Source organism: Cyprinodon tularosa, unplaced genomic scaffold, assembly GCF_016077235.1.
Source record: "Cyprinodon tularosa strain WSP-4 unplaced genomic scaffold, ASM1607723v1 ctg364, whole genome shotgun sequence".
Classification (NCBI taxonomy): domain Eukaryota; kingdom Metazoa; phylum Chordata; class Actinopteri; order Cyprinodontiformes; family Cyprinodontidae; genus Cyprinodon; species Cyprinodon tularosa.
Window position 1 is genome coordinate 516363 of NW_024039079.1, and position 22608 is coordinate 538970.

The 22608-nt window shown below is 37.2% G+C and overlaps 1 protein-coding gene across 8 annotated transcripts in view; it reads right to left on the reverse strand.

The window, feature by feature from the left end:
* Window positions 1–767: 767 nt before the first annotated feature.
* LOC119790443 (RNA-binding Raly-like protein) overlaps window positions 768–22608 on the reverse strand; it is a 107083-nt gene continuing 85242 nt past the window's right edge. For 4 of the 8 annotated variants that reach the window (XM_038295960.1, XM_038295961.1, XM_038295962.1 and 1 more), the window contains 8 exons: window positions 22375–22450; window positions 18925–18972; window positions 18135–18328; window positions 17960–18019; window positions 12621–12737; window positions 12212–12369; window positions 10657–10694; window positions 768–1511 (listed from right to left, as the gene is read on the reverse strand). In XM_038295960.1, coding sequence (XP_038151888.1) covers window positions 10662–10694; window positions 12212–12369; window positions 12621–12737; window positions 17960–18019; window positions 18135–18328; window positions 18925–18972; window positions 22375–22450 — 686 coding nt within the window. In that variant the 3' untranslated portion in view covers window positions 768–1511; window positions 10657–10661. Of the gene's footprint in view, window positions 1515–10656; window positions 10695–12211; window positions 12370–12620; window positions 12738–17959; window positions 18020–18134; window positions 18329–18924; window positions 18973–22374; window positions 22451–22608 lie in introns of all 8 variants that reach the window. The other 4 variants (XM_038295963.1, XM_038295964.1, XM_038295967.1 and 1 more) reach the window with 4 other exon arrangements.

The following is a 22608-nucleotide window of genomic DNA, read 5'->3' on the forward strand; positions in this document are numbered from 1 at the left end:
TCTAATTTTAATTAAGTCAAAACTATGTAAAATTCCTAAATTATGAATTTGTATTGACCTAATAAGAAATATAATTTTTATTAAACCTAATTGAAAAGAAACTTAACTTCATGCAGCTCTCAAGATCAAGGTTTCTTCTGTTTGCTAGGATAAGTTATGCACTAGAGGGAGATTACTAGTTCTACATGTTTTTTAGGGGGCAGTTTTTAAAGAATGTATCTGAAATTTCTTGAGTTTTTGTACCAATTGCTGTAGCTTGTGGCCAAATAGGATGGTCTGTGGGACTGATAGTGGTCAGAGAGCCCAGTGAAACCTGTGTACAGAAGCCTTATATCTGTCAGTGAGCCCCAGTGCAGCTGTGGTTACAATTTAGCTGACCACCATCAGTGTGTGCGATAATGGGTGAATGAGTGAATGTAGTGTGAAGCGCTTTGGTGTGCCATAACTTGAAAAGGAGCTACATATGTACAAGCCATTACCATTCATATCATCCTATTGCATTAATGCTGATTTATTTTAAGGGCATGATTGTAATCTTCACCAAGGGTGCATGTGCGTTTAGAGCTGCTGTAACAGGAACTTTTTAGCAAAATAACACCTTTTCAGACTTACAAGTATTTACAAATACAAAAAAAAACAAAAAACAGTCTGAAAGTGTTTCTTGGTCACTTGCAATCTGTTTTAAAAGATTAATGTTGTTCCCAAAAAATACTGGAACTTAGAAATGAGTATGTAACATCCCGTGAATAAATAAGCCATAACAAATATTCAAGGATAGGGTAAGGTTTATTTCAAAAATTCTTATCAGCCACGACTGTACAACAGATGCACTGAATACAAATTATCCAGAATAGCCACACCTTGAACATGCTAAAAAGAATCAGTCGTCTTGAAATTACCGTGAAAAGGATGTAAATAAATTCCAAATGCTTCTTATTTAAACAACAAATGAGAAATGTGGTATGCATCCAATACTACGTGAAACACAACAATAACCAAACTATAAGTAGGTTTCACCTGAATGTACAATTTAAACAAAAAACACTTTATCTTCAAGTGCCAAAGAATAGGACACTAGTTTACATTCATATTCAGCTCTCTCCCTGCAGTGTGGCTGGCTTACAGAAACATGAACAAACAGCAAAATACAACAAAAAGAGACCATTTCATGTTCTTTTGTTCACATAACTGTATTCATATGCACAATACAGAACAATACATGTTAAGCACACAATATACAGCTGTTGTCTGCATTTTTCGGAAAAGCAACCGTTCTGACGTGAGAATATTCAATGCTCTTGGCATTTGCAGAAGTCTGGAGAATATTTATATCCCACATTTTGATAAAGCACACGTCAGGAGTCTGATGTTTGGATGAGGCAAACAAGCTGCAACACGTCTGAAAACATCATCTTCTGCTGTCAGTCACTTCTCGCATTGTTTCCTTCCCCCTCTCACTCACCTCCCTGATCGAGAGGATTTTGCTGGTATCTGTTGTCACAACTTCTTTGCTGCTTGAAAAGGACAATAAAATTAATTAATAAGCTGCTCTAAAATGTATCAGTCATATAAATCCTGGCTATTTTTTTTTCTTACTTTTAGGGCATATTTTACTATTCAAGATTCATCAATAAGCAGAGGTGCATAAGCAGGGGCGCTGCCAAGAATTTGGGGCCGCATGAAAGACATTGATATTGGGCCCCACCCCAAAAAAAAAAAAAGCATGTAAGCTTTTAAACTGCTATAAAGGTACATTTAAGTGTTTCATTCATTATCACCATGTAAATCCAAAAAAGCTCCAAAAAAAAACAAACCACTGGACTTTGTTTCCAAGTTTCAAGATGGTTCGCTTCTCATCCAGGAAGCTTTGTCAATTCAAAATGTCAGAAATAGCTTTGAGTTGGAGGCTTTATACAGTAGCCCAACTAAGCCTTGTTTTTGCTTAGAAAACATGCAAATTGAAACCTTCCTTTGGAATGGAGGTCATTTGGCGTTTTTCTTTTTAGCCTGCAATACCCCATACCTGTCTATGTCTCTGAAAGAGGGGTCGTTAAGATGTTATGTTAAGAAAGAAAAAACAACCTTAAACAGAGAGGGTGGACTCAGATTTTCTGCTTTCAAAAACCTACAATGAAGCAACTGAGTTGATCCCTTCCCGCTATCATCGCGGCCCCGACCCCTTTACAGAGGATCAGGAGACCTTGCGTGTACAGCCAGGCCAACAATTCCTTTTACCTTTGACTATGACCTGGATGCCTCAGAATCTTCATGAGCAATACTATGTAAAATCATGCGCATGTGGCACTTAAGCCCCGGTACCAGCAAACTGCCGTTGACAGAGGGGAAGACCTGATGCAATGCAGAACATGGGGTTTTGGTCAATGCATTCATGCTTTGTTTCGCTTTTTAATGGTTAAAAATGAGGACGAACACAATATAATTTATGTCACTGCTAGATTTTCTTTTTATAATTGAGAAATATAGCTGTGCAAATCTTTTCTTATTCTTTTGCACCCCCCCCAGTGAAGGGCCCTTAGAATCTTCCTAACTTTCACCCCATACAGCACCCCTGGTGCATAGTGATTTACTATAGCGACATTTACTTCATTTCAGTATCTTTTTTTAAAGAACTGTACTTAACTTAACATTTATTTAAATCTGAACTTTTGCTTTTACTTTTTTAAATTAGAGACACAAAAATTGTACTTTTACCTCTTTATTTATATATCGGATTACTCACTACAAATAACATTTCAACCGAATTTATCATGAAAGGATTTGTTTTTGTGTTCTTTTTTTTTTTCTTTAGTTTATTTGGGCATATCTCTTTAAAAATAGAAATATTAATTGCTTTTATTTCTCTAAAACATTTAGACTTACATTTACTTAGACAGGCTAAATTTTCATTTTGTACACACAGGGCCGGATCTATCAAAGGTTTGCGTGTATAAAAACGTGAGCTATTTCACTGCGCACGCTAAAAAATGTACAAACTGATCTATCAACAGTGTGCTAAAATGATTTGGTCTTTAAAACGTGCTAAATAGCGCCTCTTATCCATTTAGTACTTTTTCTGCAATGAATATGCAATATGGGGCGTTTACATGCAAAAGTGCGTCTTGTGGGAGGAGAACATGTAAATATATTAATTTAGCACTCGCAAAGTGATTTATCAAACCTGAAAACAATTTTGCTAACGGTATCTGACTCTATATTTAACACATTTCAAAAGAAGGTGCAAATGGTCTGTATGCGTAATTGCGCACACATGGCAGCGGTTATTGTCGCAAGACGGAGACATCGAAATGAAGCAAGGAGACGCAGAGAACGCATTTTTTCACTCCGTGTGAATATTTTTGGAATGAACGAGGAAACGATCATCAAAACATGTCGTTTATCCAGCATTGCCATTTTGGAGCTGTTGGGGGAACTCCGAATGGATTTGGAACCAGCCACAAGGAGGACCCACGCAATACCAGATATCACAAAACTCCTTGCAACGTTGCACTTTTTTGCATCTGGGTCATTCCAGCGTACGGTTGCAGCGAGAGCTGGGATCTCCCAATCTCGTTTTTCAGAAGTGCTGTCCGACGGGGTCGGGGTTCTCCCCCTGCGCCTGTGGGGCAACATGCCAATGCTGCAGGGATGCGTAATCTCATCCACAGTCACTTCTTGTGAGCCATTTGGTATGAGCATTTTTCTACAGGCCAATACAAAACACCTGTTTTGTTGTTGTTGTTTTTTTTTTTTACTGCAGTGAAGTAGAAATTCAGCCAGCCACATACCACCTTAGGGTGTTGGGAGCTGGAGAAGTTCCACCTTTCTCCAGCAGAGTCCGCCGTGGATCCTTCTGAGGGAGCTTCCTGCACAGCTGCAGTCCATCAAGATCATCAGAGGATCCACTACCTAAGCTGTCTTCAGACCTTGCCTCAACGCCGCAGTGTTGATCCAGTTGGTCAGCGCCTAAGCCTAGATCCTCAGTGTAACTTTGTGACTTTGAATCCAGCCTGGATTCTAACCGTTGTCTCTATCTTCCAGGGAACCAGTGTCTCCTCTGTGAAGCTCGGGAAGAGCTAACCTGCCGATCCGACCCTCTGAGCCAAACCTGAAGAATCATAGAGAACTTCCATGCAGCTCTGGACTAAGAGCTGGAAAACCCAAAGCCAAGGTCTGTTCATTCTTAGACGTGAGACGCTGAAGCAGCAAGCGGACTCTGCTGAACTACTCCTCTCCAGATCCAACAGTGACTCTCCCTAAGCTAACCTCAAGAACCCTCAAGGTACAATCAGTTATCATCTGGAAATCAAGCTTCCTGCTAGCAACGCTAACTGAACTGTCTCTCACGCAGACTCCGGTGAACCAGTGTCCAGGCCCGAATCAGAACCAGTACTTTCAGTGTGCTTGTGTCTAAATAAACCTGTTGAACTTTTATTCCTGTGTCCGTCAGTGGTGTTCTGCATACTTGGGTCGCTTTTAGTGAACCCATCATGACATAGGGAATAAATGTTGCCAAAGTTTTTTCTTTATATATCACTGTAAAATTTAAATTTCTGAATGCACTACTTTGTAGAATCTACAAACTATGTTGCCGCAAACCATAAAACGCGCAAAACCATCATTTAAATAGGGCGTCTCCAACAGTTTTGCACCTGCCACCAGTTACGCAATCGCTCTTGTTAAATCACCCGCAAACCATGGTTCAGCCCCTCGCGCAAAATTCCAGTTTGCGAGCGCAAATTACTGCACGCAAAATTGGACCTTGATAAATCCGGCCCACAGAGTGTATACAAATAGAAATTTCGTTCAGTACAGCTCTCAAGACATTTCCATTTTTAAAATGCATCCGTGAAAAAATGTAAACATAAGACTGGTTTACAGATTCCAACATTCAGCGCTTTTTTTTTTTTTAAACCCCATTTTATACAACATTCAGCACTTTAATGGTGGTGGGGAAGAAACTGTTTTGTTTAGAAGGTTTTTTTTAACTTAAACATTTAATTCTATATATTTTTCTAAAAGCTGTTCTAGCCAAACAATTATGCATTATTGCTGCTATGACATTTCTTTTGTTTTGCTTGTTTGTTATTTTGACACAATACACTTTTTGCTTTCTTTTCTCAAAGAGAGTGGGCACATTTCATTGTATTCTTACAGAAGGCACTTTTATTTTTCTCAGGCAGACAGCACAGTTGTGGATGCGTGGCATTCTACATGATGGCTGTTGTGTTATTCTGAGTACTGCTTGAATACCATGTTTACTAAGAACTAAAGCATGTTTTTAGAAAATTCTATCTCCATTGTTTTTATCCCAGTAAACTAAAGGAGGGGTTCCTCCCTGATCACTGTGATTATTCTACATTCAGATCATAAATGAATTGGAACTACTGTGGCATCATCTATAAAAGGAATTTCAAGATCAAAGTTCCTCCAATCAGTCTGAATACAAAAAAAAACCTGCCAAGTACAAGAGGATGAAATGATTCCCTGATCCGTCCTTCTGTCCAAATCTATGTGTGACAAATATATGAATAAACGTTTATATCAATTCTAATAAACAACTATGGTCTATTATTTATTACAAACTAATATAGGTTCTAACACTAGAAAAACAATAAGACAAGAACTTCTATCCTTTTGTAAAACAATAAAAATGTGCAATTCCTAGTAATTGATTTAATTTGGACTCCCCCAAAAGGATCTGAGATAAATCACATTAGGTGCACATTCAGCGAAAACAATAACTTGGACTTTCAATTAGTTTTTCCTTCTTTAAACCTTAAAGATTTAGTTTGGTGTTTTTCTGACTGCTGAAATGGGAACATCCAAACAGGATTTAGAGATTTCACTTTCTTAAGACTCTTGTAGGAGTTTAAGTCCCCGTAAGAATTTAAAGATATCCATTTCACCATATGTCAAATTGTCAGTAGGGACCCAGAAAAGGTACCTTCAGCTGTGGATATGAAAGTTGATGCTTGTTGAATAAGAAAGGGGCAATTTTAACATTAAGACATTAAGGCCAGACTTGTTGATTTTTTTAAACCAATCAGGGAAAATTAAAAACAGTTTCTTAGTTACTGTGGCCTTTGAAACACCAGGGACTCATTAGAGAAAGGGTAATGAGTAAATATAAAGGAGGATACAAACGTTACAATAAATAAACACACAGCCAACTGAAAGGGTGGAAAATTTGACAAACAAAGAAACAGGAGAGCCTTGAATTCAAACTAAAAGCATAACTTCATCATTGATGAAAGCTGTAAAGCCTACTTTTGAGACCAAAACGTTGATATTCTTAAAGGGGTCATAGAATGATTGTATAGGGTATTTGGTGCTGTTCCTTAAGGTCCCTGAATAGGGTGTGTAACATTGATTGTGCTGAAAATGACATATTTGCTGTTCTATGAGCCCTAATGCAAGACTGGTTAAAAGCCCTAGAATGAAACGAGAAGTTTTCTTCTTTTTATGGTATGCTCATGAATATTTAGATGAGCTGTACACTGATTGGTTGGTTTACAACAAGCGAAGCTGCTAAGCTAAGACGCATCATAGCAACAAGTACTCACTCACTGAAACACAAATTGTTGATATGGTAGGGTGACCAGACGTCCTCTTTTTCCCGGACATGTCCTACTTTTCATACCTAAAAAAAAAGTGTCCGGGGGGAATTTCAAAATCGTCCGGGATTTTGGTCGACTACAGTGCAGCCCACCAATCGCTTTGGACAGATACGCACAGGTTTCACAAGCAACCTCCTCCCCATACCCCGCTCTCTCTCGTTGTCTGCACATTCGAGGTAGTTCTAATCCACACATGGTTCACAAATTATTGTATTGTCTGCACGCTCTCACTCGCATTAAAAAAAACACCACCTCGCATAGGCTAAAATCCGTGATAATTTATCCGACTTGCGGGTAACAATCTATATCAGGGACACTCCGGTTACCGGTCCCCAGCCTCCCTCCTCCGGCTGAGGACGGGTGGCTCATGGCTCTCTGATGAGGTCCGGTATTCTATGACCCCTTTAATTATTCTAGTGGCTTCCTGCAGCAGACAGATGAGAAGTAATAATGTACATATAAAACATAGACAAAGAAAAAATGTTATGGAATACGGTTCTTTGAACAGAATAACCTAAAATGGAACTAGTTAGTTATAGGAACAGAGGGAATGTTTACCATCAAAGAAGGGATTTCTGAAGGAAAAACGTTGCCAAACCACTAGAAAAGTGCACCTAATAAACTGGGAAGTTGAGCGTCTCTTCTATGGAATTTTTGTTGTTCACACCAAAACACCTTTAACACTGGTTCACTCAATATCATTTCTCCCAATGCTGTAATCTAATCATCCTTTTGTTAAACGTAGTAACTTTTAAGACAACCTCCACAATACTAGCTTTGAAATAAAACAAATACCACTGTTTAAAGGTGGTAACTGTATTTAAACACAGTGATATTATATTTGTCATACTTCTATATACAGTCTACAGTCTATAATTTGGTTAGTTATCTGTTGTGGGAATGATTGGCATTCTTTCATATCAAGGAAAATTAAGAAGTCAATTTTGAAATGAGTTTTAACAATACTGTTGAGCCTGTTGAAGTTACTGTTAATTTATTTAGGAATTATGAATCTTGTAAAATATAAATGCAACTGAAGATCTATGAAACAAGTGTAACTCATGTTTTTCTCAGCTTATGTGAGCAAAACAGGATGCATGTTTGAGCACAATTGTTTAAGATAGGAGAATATCTGTGAGTGTATTCCAGGAATGCCTCTACCAAAAAAGGAAAACAAAAAAAAAATCATATTAAGACATGCCTAAGACCAAATATTTCTGGATTTATTTTCTACGGTGGCTGAGAAGTGCAAAACACATTTACAATTCAAAAACACATTAACAAATAAAAAACAAAATAACATTTGAAGAAACAAAATTATATTTTACGAAACAATTTATTTTTGAAAAAAAAGTTACAATTTTTAAAAACACATTTACATTTTAGCAAACAAATTTACATTAACAAATAAACAAAATAACATTTGAAGAAACAAAATTATATTTTATGAAACAAATGTATTTTTGAAAAAAAAAGTTTAAATTTTTAAAAACACATTTACAATTCAAAAACACATTAACAAATAAAAAACAAAATAAAATTTGAAGAAACAAAATTATATTTTATGAAACAATTTATTTTTGAAAAAAAAAGTTTACATTTTTAAAAACACATTTACATTTAAGGAAACAAATTCACATTTTAAATAAGTTAGATTTTAGGTGAGAGAAAGTTTCATTTTAGAGAAAAAAAATACATTATAGGGAAACAAATTTACATCTAAAAAAAAATTGACCGTTCGGAAACACTTGTACAAGTGCAAAGACAAAACTGCAAGTGGCAAAACACATTTACATAGACAAAAAAAAATTAACAAAAGACGGCTACACGGAAAGGGAATGTCCCAGTGGCCGGATGTGACGTCACGATTACCCTGACTTGTAGTACAAACAGCTCAATCTGTAGTCCTCCTGCTTCACGTGAAAAATCAGCGGCGATTTTAGATGGAAAGAATTGAAGGCTGTTTTTCTTAAGTTTATGCTAACCGAACAATGTTTTCAGCCAATTTACACCATTTTGTTCTTCGTGCGGACGGTCTCTGGAACTTTTACGGGACACGGACCAGGTGGCAGGACCAAGCAGCAGAGCCGGGCGTATTACTGGCCGGAGCCACTATTATTTTGTCATGTAGTTTTTTAATTACTTTTCTTTGGTATTTAATAATTTTTTGGGTATTTTTCCTGCGGTTTTTCGGCAAATGCCTTATTTATAGTACTTCTAACTAGATTGTTTTATATATATATATATATATATATATAGGCTATATATTGTGATGTTATCGCTTAATAACCTGTATTAAAATGTATTCTTTATGGGTTTCTTTTTATTGTGATGTTAGTGCTTAATAAACTGCATTAAAACTTTTATAATGTCACATTTACTTGATGGAACGGAGTACTTTATCTGCGAATAAGTGGCCTCGGCCGGCAGCAGCCACCATCGGCCTCTCCGATGGCAAGCTCTGCCGGCAGCGGCCACCATCGGCCTCTCCGATGGCAGGCTCTGCCGGCAGCGGCCACCATCGGCCTCTCCGATGGCAGGCCCTGCCGGCAGCGGCCACCATCGGCCTCTCCGATGGCAGGCTCTGCCGGCAGCGGCCACCATCGGCCTCTCCGATGGCAGGCTCTGCCGGCAGCGGCCACCATCGGCCTCTCCGATGGCAGGCTCTGCCGGCAGCGGCCACCATCGGCCTCTCCGATGGCAGGCTCTGCCGGCAGCGGCCACCATCGGCCTCTCCGATGGCAGGCTCTGCCGGCAGCGGCCACCATCGGCCTCTCCGATGGCAGGCTCTGCCGCAGCCACTGCCACGAATTGAGCTCGGCCCTGCTGCTTGGTCCTGCCACCTTGTACCGTGTCCCGTAAAAGTTCCAGAGACCGTCCGCACGAAGAACAAAATGGTGTAAATTGGCTGAAAACATTGTTCGGTTAGCGTAAACTTAAGAAAAACAGCTTCAGTGCAATTCTTTCCATCTAAAATTGCCGCTGATTTTTCACGTGAAGCAGGAGGACTACAGATTGAGCTGTTTGTACTACAAGTCAGGGTAATCGTGACGTCACATCTGGCCACTGGGACATTCCCTTTCCGTGTAGCCGTCTTTTGTTAATTTGTTTTTGTCTATGTAAATGTGTTTTGCCACTTGCAGTTTTGTCTTTGCACTTGTACAAGTGTTTCCGAACGTCAATTTTTTTTTAGATGTCAATTTGTTTCCCTATAATGTATTTTTTTTCTCTAAAATGAAACTTTCTCTCACCTAAAATCTAACTTATTTAAAATGTGAATTTGTTTCCTTAAATGTAAATGTGTTTTTAAAAATTTAAACTTTTTTTTTCAAAAATAAATTGTTTCATAAAATATGATTTTGTTTCTTCAAATTTTATTTTGTTTTTTATTTGTTAATGTGTTTTTGAATTGTAAATGTGTTTTTAAAAATTTAAACTTTTTTTTTCAAAAATACATTTGTTTCATAAAATATAATTTTGTTTCTTCAAATGTTATTTTGTTTATTTGTTAATGTAAATTTGTTTGCTAAAATGTAAATGTGTTTTTAAAAATTGTAACTTTTTTTTCAAAAATAAATTGTTTTGTAAAATATAATTTTGTTTCTTCAAATGTTATTTTGTTTTTTATTTGTTAATGTGTTTTTGAATTGTAAATGTGTTTTGCACTTCTCAGCCACCGTAATTTTCTCAGCAAGGACAAAATGTCAGCAAGGGGACTCTTCCCCCCATAGCCACTTGTTTCTATAGAAGGAATATAAATGGAAAGTGTGCATGGTAGGCAGGCAGGTCATATCTGTCCTTATTCCGAGGCAGTCATCAGGGGCAGCTGTAGAAAAACAGCCTCCTTCTCCCAGACGATGAAAAAAGAAGGGTCAGGTGAATAACAGTGAGTAAGGTCAATCATTCAATCTCTGTTTCCATCTGAACAGCAAACCTTCAAAACCTTTCAGTGACCGACATCATCTGAGGTCATCTACAGGACTTTCAAAAACAGCAAAGTAAGTCAAACAGGTTGATAAGGAGGTGTGTAAATACTGACCTTACTCAGTTGTCAATATCCGATATGTGGTTCTCTATCTGCAATACAAGCAAGAATCAGAATCACACCTTAATGGAGGCACCGGGTGAAACAGATTATGCTTTCTACAGTTCTTTTTTTTCTTCATTTATAGAAATTAACATCCTGCCATACCAAATATGTTCTCTGTTGCTTTGGTCATTGAATGGAAACAAAAGCAGGTAATTCAGAGGCAACTTGAGTTTAAATAACATCAAAATAGGAACAAACAGACAAAAAAAAAAAACACAGTCATGAACGTTCCAGCTGGTTTAAAAAAATAAAATAAAATCACTTGTCCAAACACATTTCTATTCAGAAGAGTGGAACATATTGAGCTAAATGGCTCAACTTTTTTTTCTTCCTGATTACTGAGCAACATCCCGAAATTAAATTATTGAAATTATTATTTTCCAAACTCTATATGGAGCAAAATTTACTATAAAACATTAAACGACATACAAATATGCATGCTGAAGATGTATAATACTAGATGCTTTGAGGTTATGCCTCTGATTAGGAACTTTGTTTTTTTTTTCAAAAAATCCCCTACTCTGTCTAGGTTTACGTTTTAAAGACTAAATATTTTAGATCTTAAGCAAGATATCAATAATTGAGGTCCAGGCTCATTAAAAACCTTGGAGTAGCTCTTCAATTAACAGTAGTGGATAAATTGGCAGGAGAGGCTACTTTAACATTATTAGTGGCTAATGACACTGTACCACTGCACCTTATTAAGGTAAAGGCTATAAAACCATCAATATCGATCCAAATATTGAAAACACTAAAACACAGGAGCTCTCTTGCAGACAGAGAGCTAGAGTTCATGTTTGGGATAATGTAATACTATTTAAAACATGGCCTTTAAAAGTCAGCAGTCAATACATTTTGAACTAAGTTCATTTTAACAACTTTTCTCTCTTTAGAAGAGACTTGTAAAGATTTGTGAAGCAAAACATTCGTTATGTTATGCATTGTACCATATGCATCAATATAGGTCTATAAAGGAAACCACAATCAAAGTTTCACATCCATTATGGATTATGTTGTTACCATGTCATCTACATAAATTTTGATTGTTTTCTTTTATCTCTGCTCTCATCTTAATTAAGTTTTCTCCGGTATCTTCCATAAAAAAACAGTACCTTCATGTTAAAATGCGTTTTATCTTTTCAGATTGGTATGTGGTAAAATGGCCAATTTTCTTTAAAAAGTGTAACTTATTCTTTATTTATACTTTTGATATTCCAATATTTTTTAGCTGTGAGTTAAGGGAGTTTAAACTTACTGAAACCAGACATAAGCACACGACATATTCATATTAATTTAACATAAAACTATTTCTGGAATGATTGAGTTTAGTTGAAATTATTCCAGACCATCCTTTGTTCCACTTGAGTAAGTGATTGGGTGCAGACTCTACTCAGGCTGTAATTTTGGTTTGATAGCTGTAGATGGTACATTGCTTTTATATGAGACGGTGAAAAACCGCTCACTCCTGGCAGAGAGAGAGTGACTGTCTGCTTGGGCTCCTCACCATGTCGCTGGTTCCTTCATCTTCAAAGTCATCCTCGCCTCCGTCTGTCATCTCTCCTGCCTCCACCTCGTCCGTTCCCTCAACCTCCTCTCCTCCGGAGTGGTCTTCACCATCACCATGGAGACGCTCACACACCTCCTCCTGTTTCCTCTGCATCTCTGTCAAAAGACAAGGCAGACAGAGAAAGACTTCAGTTAGCGGCAGAATAAAACAAAGTTTTTTGTTTTTTTTATTAACAGAAGAATCTGCTTTCCACAGAGACAACTTCATACTACCCAGTTTTTATGTCTTTGTTCAAAACTACCTGTTTAACAAACTGTTTTTCTATTCCCCGTGTAGATACAGTTAATATATTGACAGTAGCTCCTCTGGCAGACAGGTACAGCCCTCCCTCTCTTTTATTTCCTACCCGTGTCGGAGCGATGTTGCCTTTCAATCTTCTCCAACCTTCCCAGCAGTGAGTCGATCTTCGTCTTGATCTGCGACAGCTCCTTTTTGATGGTTAAGAGCTGGTCTGTCTTCACTGCTGGAACAAATTAAAAAGCATTACTATTATGTCACAGACACATTTTCTCCAGCATCTGCACAACTCAGGTTATTCTTGTCATCTGTCTTTTTTTCTGCAAAACATTCAGAGGTGCAAGGGAATAATAAGCAAAAGTGAAAGCAAAATTAAACAAACATTGTAGAAAAACTAACTGTATTAACCTACATAATCTGATTGAAATGATAGAGATACCATGCAACATGCAAATGTGGAACAGATCCTCAGCTTCATGTATATACTATATTTTGCATTTCTAGTGAGAGGTGCATACTTTAGTTGACTACAACTAAAATTTGTAGCTTACTTTGTTTCAGAAATATTACAACATCCTGCTGGTATATTCATTAGGGCTAAAACAATTAATCGGATTAAACGTGATTAATGGATTATTGAAATAAATTTCAACTAACTTAGTAATAGATTAATCATTAAATGTAGCATAAATACAGTAAAATATGCCTTTAGCTGACAGAGCAACCCACTTAGAGCAGTAAAATTCATGAACATTTTGCATTTAAGATACGATCAAGTAAAATGATACGACTGGCATAAAATCAAATACAAACAGCATAAAAATAAAACAACAAGCCGATCCCATCTAGGCGTAATCGGAGACAATGACTCCTTTGTTTTGGTCGCTGTAACCGCAGAAAATCCCGCTTCACAAATATAGGATGTTATAGATAGGATACTTCTTGAACTGAATTAACCTGTGTCAAGAGAGGCACAGATGCACTGACTGATGTAATTAGGAGAGAATACCGCAATTTTTTATATTTTTCAAAATAAAACATCACTCAGACTCTGATCGTCGATAAATTATATATAATATACAGAAAAATATCTACTTTTTTCTGTGCGGCCCGGTACCAAATGACCGACGGACCCGTACCGGTCCGCGGCCCGGTGGTGGGGGACCACTTCTGTAGCACTTCCCAGTGAAGTTACAAAAACATTGAAGAAAAGTTTAAGATTCTGTCTTAAAAAGGCCAAAAAGAAAAAAAATTATATTTTGATTCTAAGATAGTATGTTGGTATAATGGTGGTGTTCACTGAGGCAAGAGCTTTAGCAGCAGAGTTAGTCTGCGGGATGGATGGATGGATGGATGGATGGATGGATGGATGGATGGATGGATGGATGGATGGATGGATGGATGGATGGATGGATGGATGGATGGATGGATGGATGGATGGATGGATGGATGGATGGATGGATAGATAGATAGATAGATAGATAGATAGATAGATAGATAGATAGATAGATAGATAGATAGATAGATAGATAGATAGATAGATAGATAGATAGATAGATAGATAGATAGATAGATAGATAGATAGATAGATAGATAGATAGATAGATAGATAGATAGAAAGATAGATGATGTTCTGTTAGTATGGAAGTGATTTACTAGAACTTGTAGTTTCTCTATATCAGCTTATTCAATTCATATCTGTTGGTCTTCAACCACAATGAGCTCTGGCCTTACCGTGAGGCATTGCAGGATGTTAGTTTTGCAACATTGCCAGCAAATAGAACACATATGTTTGCTCATCGTGTCAGGTACAGGAATTAGATTTAGACACAAAAAAGATATAAACACTATCAGGATAGACACTTGGTATATATAACCATATTTTATTATGATCTAATGGTTTTTGGTCTATTTTGCAAATGCATATTGTTGATGTCTGGGAGACTGTTTCCATTTTGCATGCTGACACTAACTCCTTTTTTCTCAATAAACCCTTTAAAACCTTATCTGCCTCTTGTAAGTGTTCTGCTTGTGGGTTAGAGCAATCTCTAAAAACATGACATATATAATGTAACTACACCCACATTGCCTTCTGTTGGTGATAAGAGGACATTCTGGCACCTGTCTACGACAGACTTGCTTCTGTCAGTGAGCCACAGAGCAGCTGAGGCTACAATGTAGTTTGCCATCAGTGTGTGAACGTGTGCATGAATGGGTTAATGACTCAATGCAGTGTGAAGCCTTTTGGAGTTCCCTGACTTGAAAAGGCATTTTATAAGTAGAGGCCAATCGTTACCCTTAAGGAATTAATGTCTTAGTTTCTGGAGTAGTTTCTGAAAAATGAACCAATCTCCTTGTTCCGCCAACTTCTACAAGACCCTCAGCAAATTTACCCAAACTATATATACTGTCTCTATATGGTGGACCAGCTCTACCATATTTAAAAATGAATATAGAAATAAATAAATGCTCAATAAATAAATAAGCATACAATTAATTGCCCCCAAAAATACAATAAAAAATAAATGTAGGTAGAAGTTAAACTATACAGTGAAACATAAATGTATATATCTCTTTTAATTAGCTTCTTTATTTATTCACCTTTGTAATAATTACCTTATTTACCTATTGTCCATTATTATCTTCAACTTTATTTATTAATGACTTATTTTTTTAAGTATTTATTTATGTGCATGTTATAATATTTTTGTCTGTTTTATTCTTCCTTTGTATTTTTTTTACCCTATTTATTTCCTCAATGCTATGTATTTCTGCCTGTCGTTTTTACAATTCTGTATGCATTTCTGCCTCATTATGCAAATGTAGAAAGGGTGTGTCTAAGAGGGTCAACTTCCGCTCATTGGTTGGTTAGCATTTTACTGCATCGGTCAAATCTGCAGGAGGAGAGGAGAGTCTGGAGTCGAGCCTGAAGTCAGTGGCCGTTTCAGTGGCCGAGAGTATGAACTTTTGTGCTCGCCAAGTATGTTCTTGAAGAACACAGGAAAGTCTGGACTTGGGGAGAAGGGGAGCCCATAGCAGAAAGTCATTCCACTATTTGGTTACATGGTGTATACCACATTCAACATGGGCCAGCAGAAGAAAAGGCAAGAGTTGTCCCAGAAGGTTAGAAAAAAATTATAGACAGACATATTAAAGGTAAAGGCTATAAGACCATCTCCAACCAGTAACCACACCTATACAGCATAAACCCAATTCCCCAACATGAAGGATGGTAAAAGGCAGTTGATTCATGATTTAATGTGAGTGGCAAATATAATTTCTAATTGAGCCAGGTTGGTCTATGTGTTAGGATTCCAGTTTATGTGGGTTGTTTTTTGTGTTTTCCTCTCTCCATCACTAGGCGGTGCCCTGTCCTCATTGGGCCTCTCTGCACACCTGTGGCTTGTTGGGTCATTACCAGAGGAGTACTTGAGCAGCGGGCTGTCACCACCCCGACACCAGAGTGTTTGCCAGTTTTGTGTACTCTAGCCAAAATGAGATTAGCTGAGTCTAACCTTAGCCTTGTCTCTCTGAGTCTAAGCTTGCTTTTGTCTTTTGTTCTCCGGCAGGAAGCCTTCCTGATTCACTGGATAAGCCTGGACCTTCTACCCCCCTGGAATGATAAACTGTGTCACAATGAGCAAAGGGAAACCTCCACATTATCTGTTCAAGTCCTCTTCAGGAAAACCTGGTGAAAGTCCGCTCTATTACTCCTCTGGACCCAACATTAGTCTGCCTGTCCACCCCACAAACTGGATCCAAAGAATAACCAAGAGCCCCTAAACGTGAGTGCCTCTCCTGTAAATTACAAGCCTCAGTCTTTTTTTCCTATGTTCTCTGAACTGATCATTGTGATTTCCCCTTCAGAGTTTCCGGTTCCGGCTCACCAGTCCGCTGAGGTCCAATAGTGTTACCCAGCTGTATATCTCTCAGTCTGTGTTTTTGCAAACCACAATAAACCTGTAAACTTTTACCCTTGGCTTCTGAGTGTGTCTCTGCATGTGGGTCAGATCCTTAAAACCCATCGTGACACTATATACCCATCATATAGTTTTGACAACCCTGGAAACTCTAGCATGATTGGGTTAGTGACTAGGAAGTAAATGTGGTAACATTGCAGCAAAAAAGTCCCGGATTGTACCACATTTTAGTTTGAAATGAGTAAAACTTTACTAAGACACCAGCTCTGTTCATAAGCACAAAATTTCCCCGGCCCAATCTAAACCTTGGTTCATCGGAAAGCAGAACCTCATGCTAACGCTCCTTCATTATAGGGGTAGAAGGCAGCATGGCGTGTTCGTCTGCAAATAAATTTAAGTGACACCCACTCTATCAAGGACTATGAGCCAGTCAAAACACTTCATGCTGATGGTTCCCACATGCACAGTGGAGATTATTTTTTTCCAAAGATCCGAATGGGTGAGTATATGGATGGCAAAAGGTTGGGGTTTAAAAAAAAAGTCTCTTTTGGAATAAAATTTCTTTCTGATCGAACTGAATCAGATTGCAATCTTCAGTCTGAGATGTTTACATGAAATGTTTTTGATCTGCTCAGGCCTTTATTCTAGCTTTTGTTTTTGGGATATTGCAGGTTTTCCGTTTCACATTTTCAGCAGTCTGAGTGACATAGTTCTTATGAAAAATTAAATCTGTTGCAGAGCCACATTGAAGTACTGTATTCTGTCAAATAAATCCTCTTAACTGCAGGTGGTGCAATTTGTTCCTAAAAGCATTATCTGAAGCTTTTTTTTATTTTAAGTTATAATACCTGTATGACCGTGTGACTTAGCGTCCACTGCGACTTATTTATGGTTTATTTTTCTTTATAATCAGAATCAGAATCAGAAAAACTTTAATAATCCCAGAGGAAAATTAGTTTTGTTACACGCTCCAGTTACAGTTTTATATATATATAAACTATAATGATATAGCAGCTGGTGTGGCTTACAGTGTAGAAAATGCTCTCTTAATTGTATAAAATAAGTCAGTCTGAGAAAAAAGCAGAGATGAAATTGTTTTAGGATGTTGTCATTTAAGCGCATTGCATTTTTCTACAAAACTGCATGAACTGTTGCTGACTTGTGTTTTCTACTGAGCTGAAAATGTCAGTCTTTTTCCAGGAATTATATTGTAGTTCTTAGCAGGCTTACAACACAAAGGAGAAAAAGAATAAACCACCATCCTTATGTAAATCACTTAACTGTAAATCTATTAATATTTTAATGTTGGTAAAGGAATACAACTTTGTTTATGTGTCAGTAAGATCAGTCAATGGAGCCTTATATCCCATATTTAAATTTTAATCAGATGGTAATACAACAAAGGTGAGTTTCATCTCTATTTTTGTAGAATGATAAAAAAAAACGGTTAAAGGAAAATTAAAAACTAACTTTTTATATATAGGTAATTTTGTTAGCTAGATATTTTACTCAAATGCTTTTTACTTACTTTTTTTCATTTGCAAAGTCTTTGTTCCCTGGTCACAGGATTTACTTTGGCGAGTACATTCTTTCAGGGAAAACAACACAAATAACACCAAGGTTGTAGCAAACCATAATAATTAACCTTCTCTGAGCAGAGCAGGAAAAATGTATTACTGGAAAAGGGAAAAAAATAAACATACGTTTAGGGCCAGTGATGGACGAGCCCATGTTGATTGCTCTGGAGGATGTAGAGGAGGAGGAAGAGGAGGAGGAACAGGCCCTGACTGGAAAGGAGGATTTGGCTCTGCGAGTGGACGGAACAACTAGCCGGGAACGTTTAATGGGGATGACAGCTCGGGTCGGAGGCACAACACGGCCGTGGTACTCAAAGAGTCTGAAAACAAAAGAAAACATCCAGATAGGGAACAGACATTTTTATACATAGAAAATTCTTCTTCAAGGAAGAAAATTCACTCATGTTTGATTGCAGGCAGAAACAACAGTGTCTGGCTTCAATCATTTAGACTGACTAGAAGGATAGACTGGCAAAACCAGCAAGCTTGACCATAAGATTCAATAAAATCCAACTTAATATGCCCAAAAAATGCCAGACATCCCAGATATCTGTAAATACTTAAAGTTTTAACCATCCAATATATTCGAAACTAAGGGGAAATAAACAAACTGCTGAAAATGCCAAAAGTAAAGAACACTCTCAGATTTGCTGTTGCAAATGACCACTCAGGGGACTATCTGACATTCAGTGGATAAAAGCATCATTAGTGAGCCCAATGGAGAAAAAAAAAAAGAAAAGAAAGAAACGCTGCTTAATATGACATTCATTAAAGCTGTGATAATGCAGTCACCACTCAGATGGAAATTATGTTTTTTCTACATAAGAAATGGTAGATTGGCAGAAAGGACTTGTTCACTAAAGGGTAGAGAGGTGCTCATTGACGAAGATGTGATAGAACAAAGCTTTTTACATACCTGCTGTAGAAATCATCTCTGTAGTAGTCATAGTCAAATTCATAGCCACTGTGGAAAAAACAGACATAGTTTTTACTGTGTTGCATACGTTCAACTACTATGTTAACCAAGCAGGAGCAGAGCTGCTTAAAGGAGAAGTTCGGTTTTTAACACTTTTAGCCCATTTTCTGTAGTGTCCAGGATGAAATCGAATGATCGACACCAACATTTTGACAATTGGTCCTGTCTCTGCTTTTTGGCTCATTTAGAATCCACCCCTGGCTGCTTTAGAATGGCTTCCGTAGAGCATGTCCGATAATGTCCTTAAAACAACCTTAAACGTTCTTTTTTTTAAATATGCTACTCACCGGGTCGTCAGCGCTGTTCAATGACGTTCCAAAAAAAGTTTCGTAAAGAAAAAACGTTCCTGTAGTGTTTTATTTAGCATTTTGTAAATCCCATTGAGTTCTGTTGGAATAGTCAATATTCCGCTGCCGCCGGAAAGGGAAATGGAGCCTGTTTACACAGTTGTAGTCTTTTCGCTTCACTCTGTGTACTCCGACGTCGAGAATCAAGAATCCACCTTTCGCATTCCATTTTCAGAGTTTTTTAAAGTGTTTAACAGAGACGTTAGCACCTCGACGTCGGAGTACACAGAGTGAAGCGAAAAGACTACAACTGTGTAAACAGGCCCCATTTCCGTTTCCGGTGGCAGCGGAATATTGACTATTCCAACAGAACTCAATGGGATTTACAAAATGCTAAATAAAACACTACAGGAACGTTTTTTCTTCACGAAACTTTTTTTGGAACGTCATTGAACAGCGCTGACGACCCGGTGAGTAGCATATTTAAAAAAAAGAATGTTTAAGGTTGTTTTAAGGACATTATCGGACATGCTCTATGGAAGCCATTCTGAAGCAGCCAGGGGTGGATTCTAAATGAGCCAAAAAGCAGAGACAGGACCAATTGTCAAAATTTTGGTGTCGATCATTCGATTTCATCCTGGACACTACAGAAAATGGGCTAAAAGTGTTAAAAACCGAACTTCTCCTTTAAAATTGATTAATTAGTGTATATGTAAATTAGTTATTTTGTGATTAGGATTACTAGTTTTTACAAGCAGCAATTTTATTGGAAAAGCACAAATACAGTGAAACACAAAAATGATTAATACTGCTGTTACATTTATTGAGATCATTTAATTGTATCACCGGGTTTTTCCAACTACACTTAATTTCGACATCTTGGAGAAGTCCAGACATACTATCAGCATGAATTTAGAAAAAAGTCCATTAAGAAACTACACAGCAAATTTAAATGTGTTAGATTTCCACTGTTGATATTGTATACTGTAAGTAAGTACATTTGTTCACTGGAAAAAAACAAAATCTAGATAAGTATTTTTTTCTTAAAATAAGTGCATTTGTTCTTGGATTGAGGAAGTAAAACAGACATTTTGCCAATAGGACAAGACAATTTACATTTGAAATAAGAAAACACAATTTGCATTGCCTTATTTCAAGTGCATATTATCCAATTATCTCATTTTAAGAGTAAAAATACTCATTCCATTGGCAAACTGTCTCATTTACTTACTCAACATAAGGTTATATAAACTTAATTTAAGACATTTTTACTAATTTCTAAATTGTTTTTCCAGTGTAGGAGTTTCAACCAATCTGTGATGTGTCTGTGTGATGCAGCAACAGACAGACTAGATTTGATGTGTTTACATTGTGAACTGAATGGACTCAACTTTTTGGTGAATGCACTAGTCTGTAAATGTTCTTCAGTGGCCCATTCAGACCTCTGACTTATATCTAATGTCTGTCTGCTGTTGCTGCCCATCAACCTGATCAAACTTCAGAAGATCTGTAAAGACAGTCTTCCCTCCCATACAAACATATCCAGGAGGATTAGACACTATTATAGCTGCCAAAAGTGCTTCACCAAAATATGGCTGTGAATCCTTGCAGCTATTATTTTCAAACGTTTACATTTTTAAGATAATTATTTAAAAATAGGCTTTTAGCTTGTAATTTTAAGGAGCAGATTTTGGGTGTCAAAAGAGAACTCAACTCTGATCAACATTGGAATAAATCTGTAATTTAATGAAACAACACCATACCACACCATTGTACTTTGGAATGGGGTTTCTATGTTTTTTCTTCCCAATGCAGTCTATGAGGTTATGAATGCGGAATGAATATGGTTGCAACAGGCAGCAGGTGCCAGAACGCAGACAGTTGTAACCAGTCTTGTCAGGGTGTGTTTTTAGTGTCTTCAGAAGATGATATCTTTGATTTACTGGGAAATCTTCAAAAAGTGCAGACGTCTCCTCAGACCACACTTGTTATTTAAACTGCAATTTAAATAATAAGCAGTAAAAGCTGACTCATGTTTGCAGCTGAAGCCTGAAGTATATACTATGCAGAAAAGCCATAGGTAAAATCAGGGGAAAACATATAATTTAACTGTGTTTACATTCTCCAGTATATTGCTTTCTCATAGGGTTATGCAAATGCAGGTTTTATTTATTTGGTCCTAGTCTGACATAGTGAACCAAGAAAAAAAGACAAATTAGATGTGCTAACAGGTGGGGATTTAGAAAATGCAAAAACCCCTTTAAATAAGAGGAATGTTTTATAATACAAAAAGATTACATTTCGTTCTGGGTTAAATTGTTATTCTCTGTGTTTTATTATTTAAGTCCTGATTTCAGTGGTGGAGAAATGTATGGAAAAAGAGTCAATCTTAACTCGCTTAAATTCCCTGTTCCTTTGTATTAAAATAGACAAAACATATTTGCAGCTTTTCATCCAATCTTTTTTTACTTTTTTTTTTTTTTTTTTTTTCCCATTAAAAGAATTCAAATTGAATGCGGCTCCTGTAAAAAGTGTTAGCCAAAGGGTGGGACACTCTCACTAAGTCTTTGAGCTGATTGGGTACCAACTCCATGTTGAGCTTTAGACAATCACAGCAGCAGTTGCAACTTGATTTGTTTTACAACTACCTGGGTTAAGTGATAAATTAAATTCGTACCAAATCCGGTTGGGGGAACATGCAAACAGGTTCTGATCCAAAAACGCTAAAATCACGTTTAAAATATAAAAATAAAGAGGGTATTCCAGCTAAAACTGACACAGCCATATTTGTTCTGCTTTGTTTAGCTTCCTGTTTCTAGTTGACACATTGACATTATACACGTAACTGCATATCGGCTGGCTCCTGGTGAGATGTATTTTCAGGGGTTTGTGAAATCACAAATCTTGCTACTGTACGATTCATTTTTTTTGCAAGGTAAAGATTTGACAGCCCCAATGTATACTTTTCTGCTCCCTATCATTTTCCTTACCAGCTAAACAAAGACAATTAGAAAATTTTTTTACAGAAATACATGTTGAGGACAAGAGATGGAAGAAAATATCTGAATGAAACCTTGAAATTAGAAAAACCCTTTCCACAAACCTGTAGAGTGATGAAAGGGGTCTCTTGGAGCCAATCTTTGGCCTGTAAGGTTTTGGTTCTCCTGCCATGTTGATATCTGTAAGTCAGGACAGTTAAAAATTATCATGGGAGTACCTTATATACACAAAAAATATATAGTTATGGTCAGAAATTTACATACTCATCATTTAATGGAATGTTAAATTAGGAGCACGGATTGGATTGCTATTTTAGCACCATTAATCGCCATTCTTT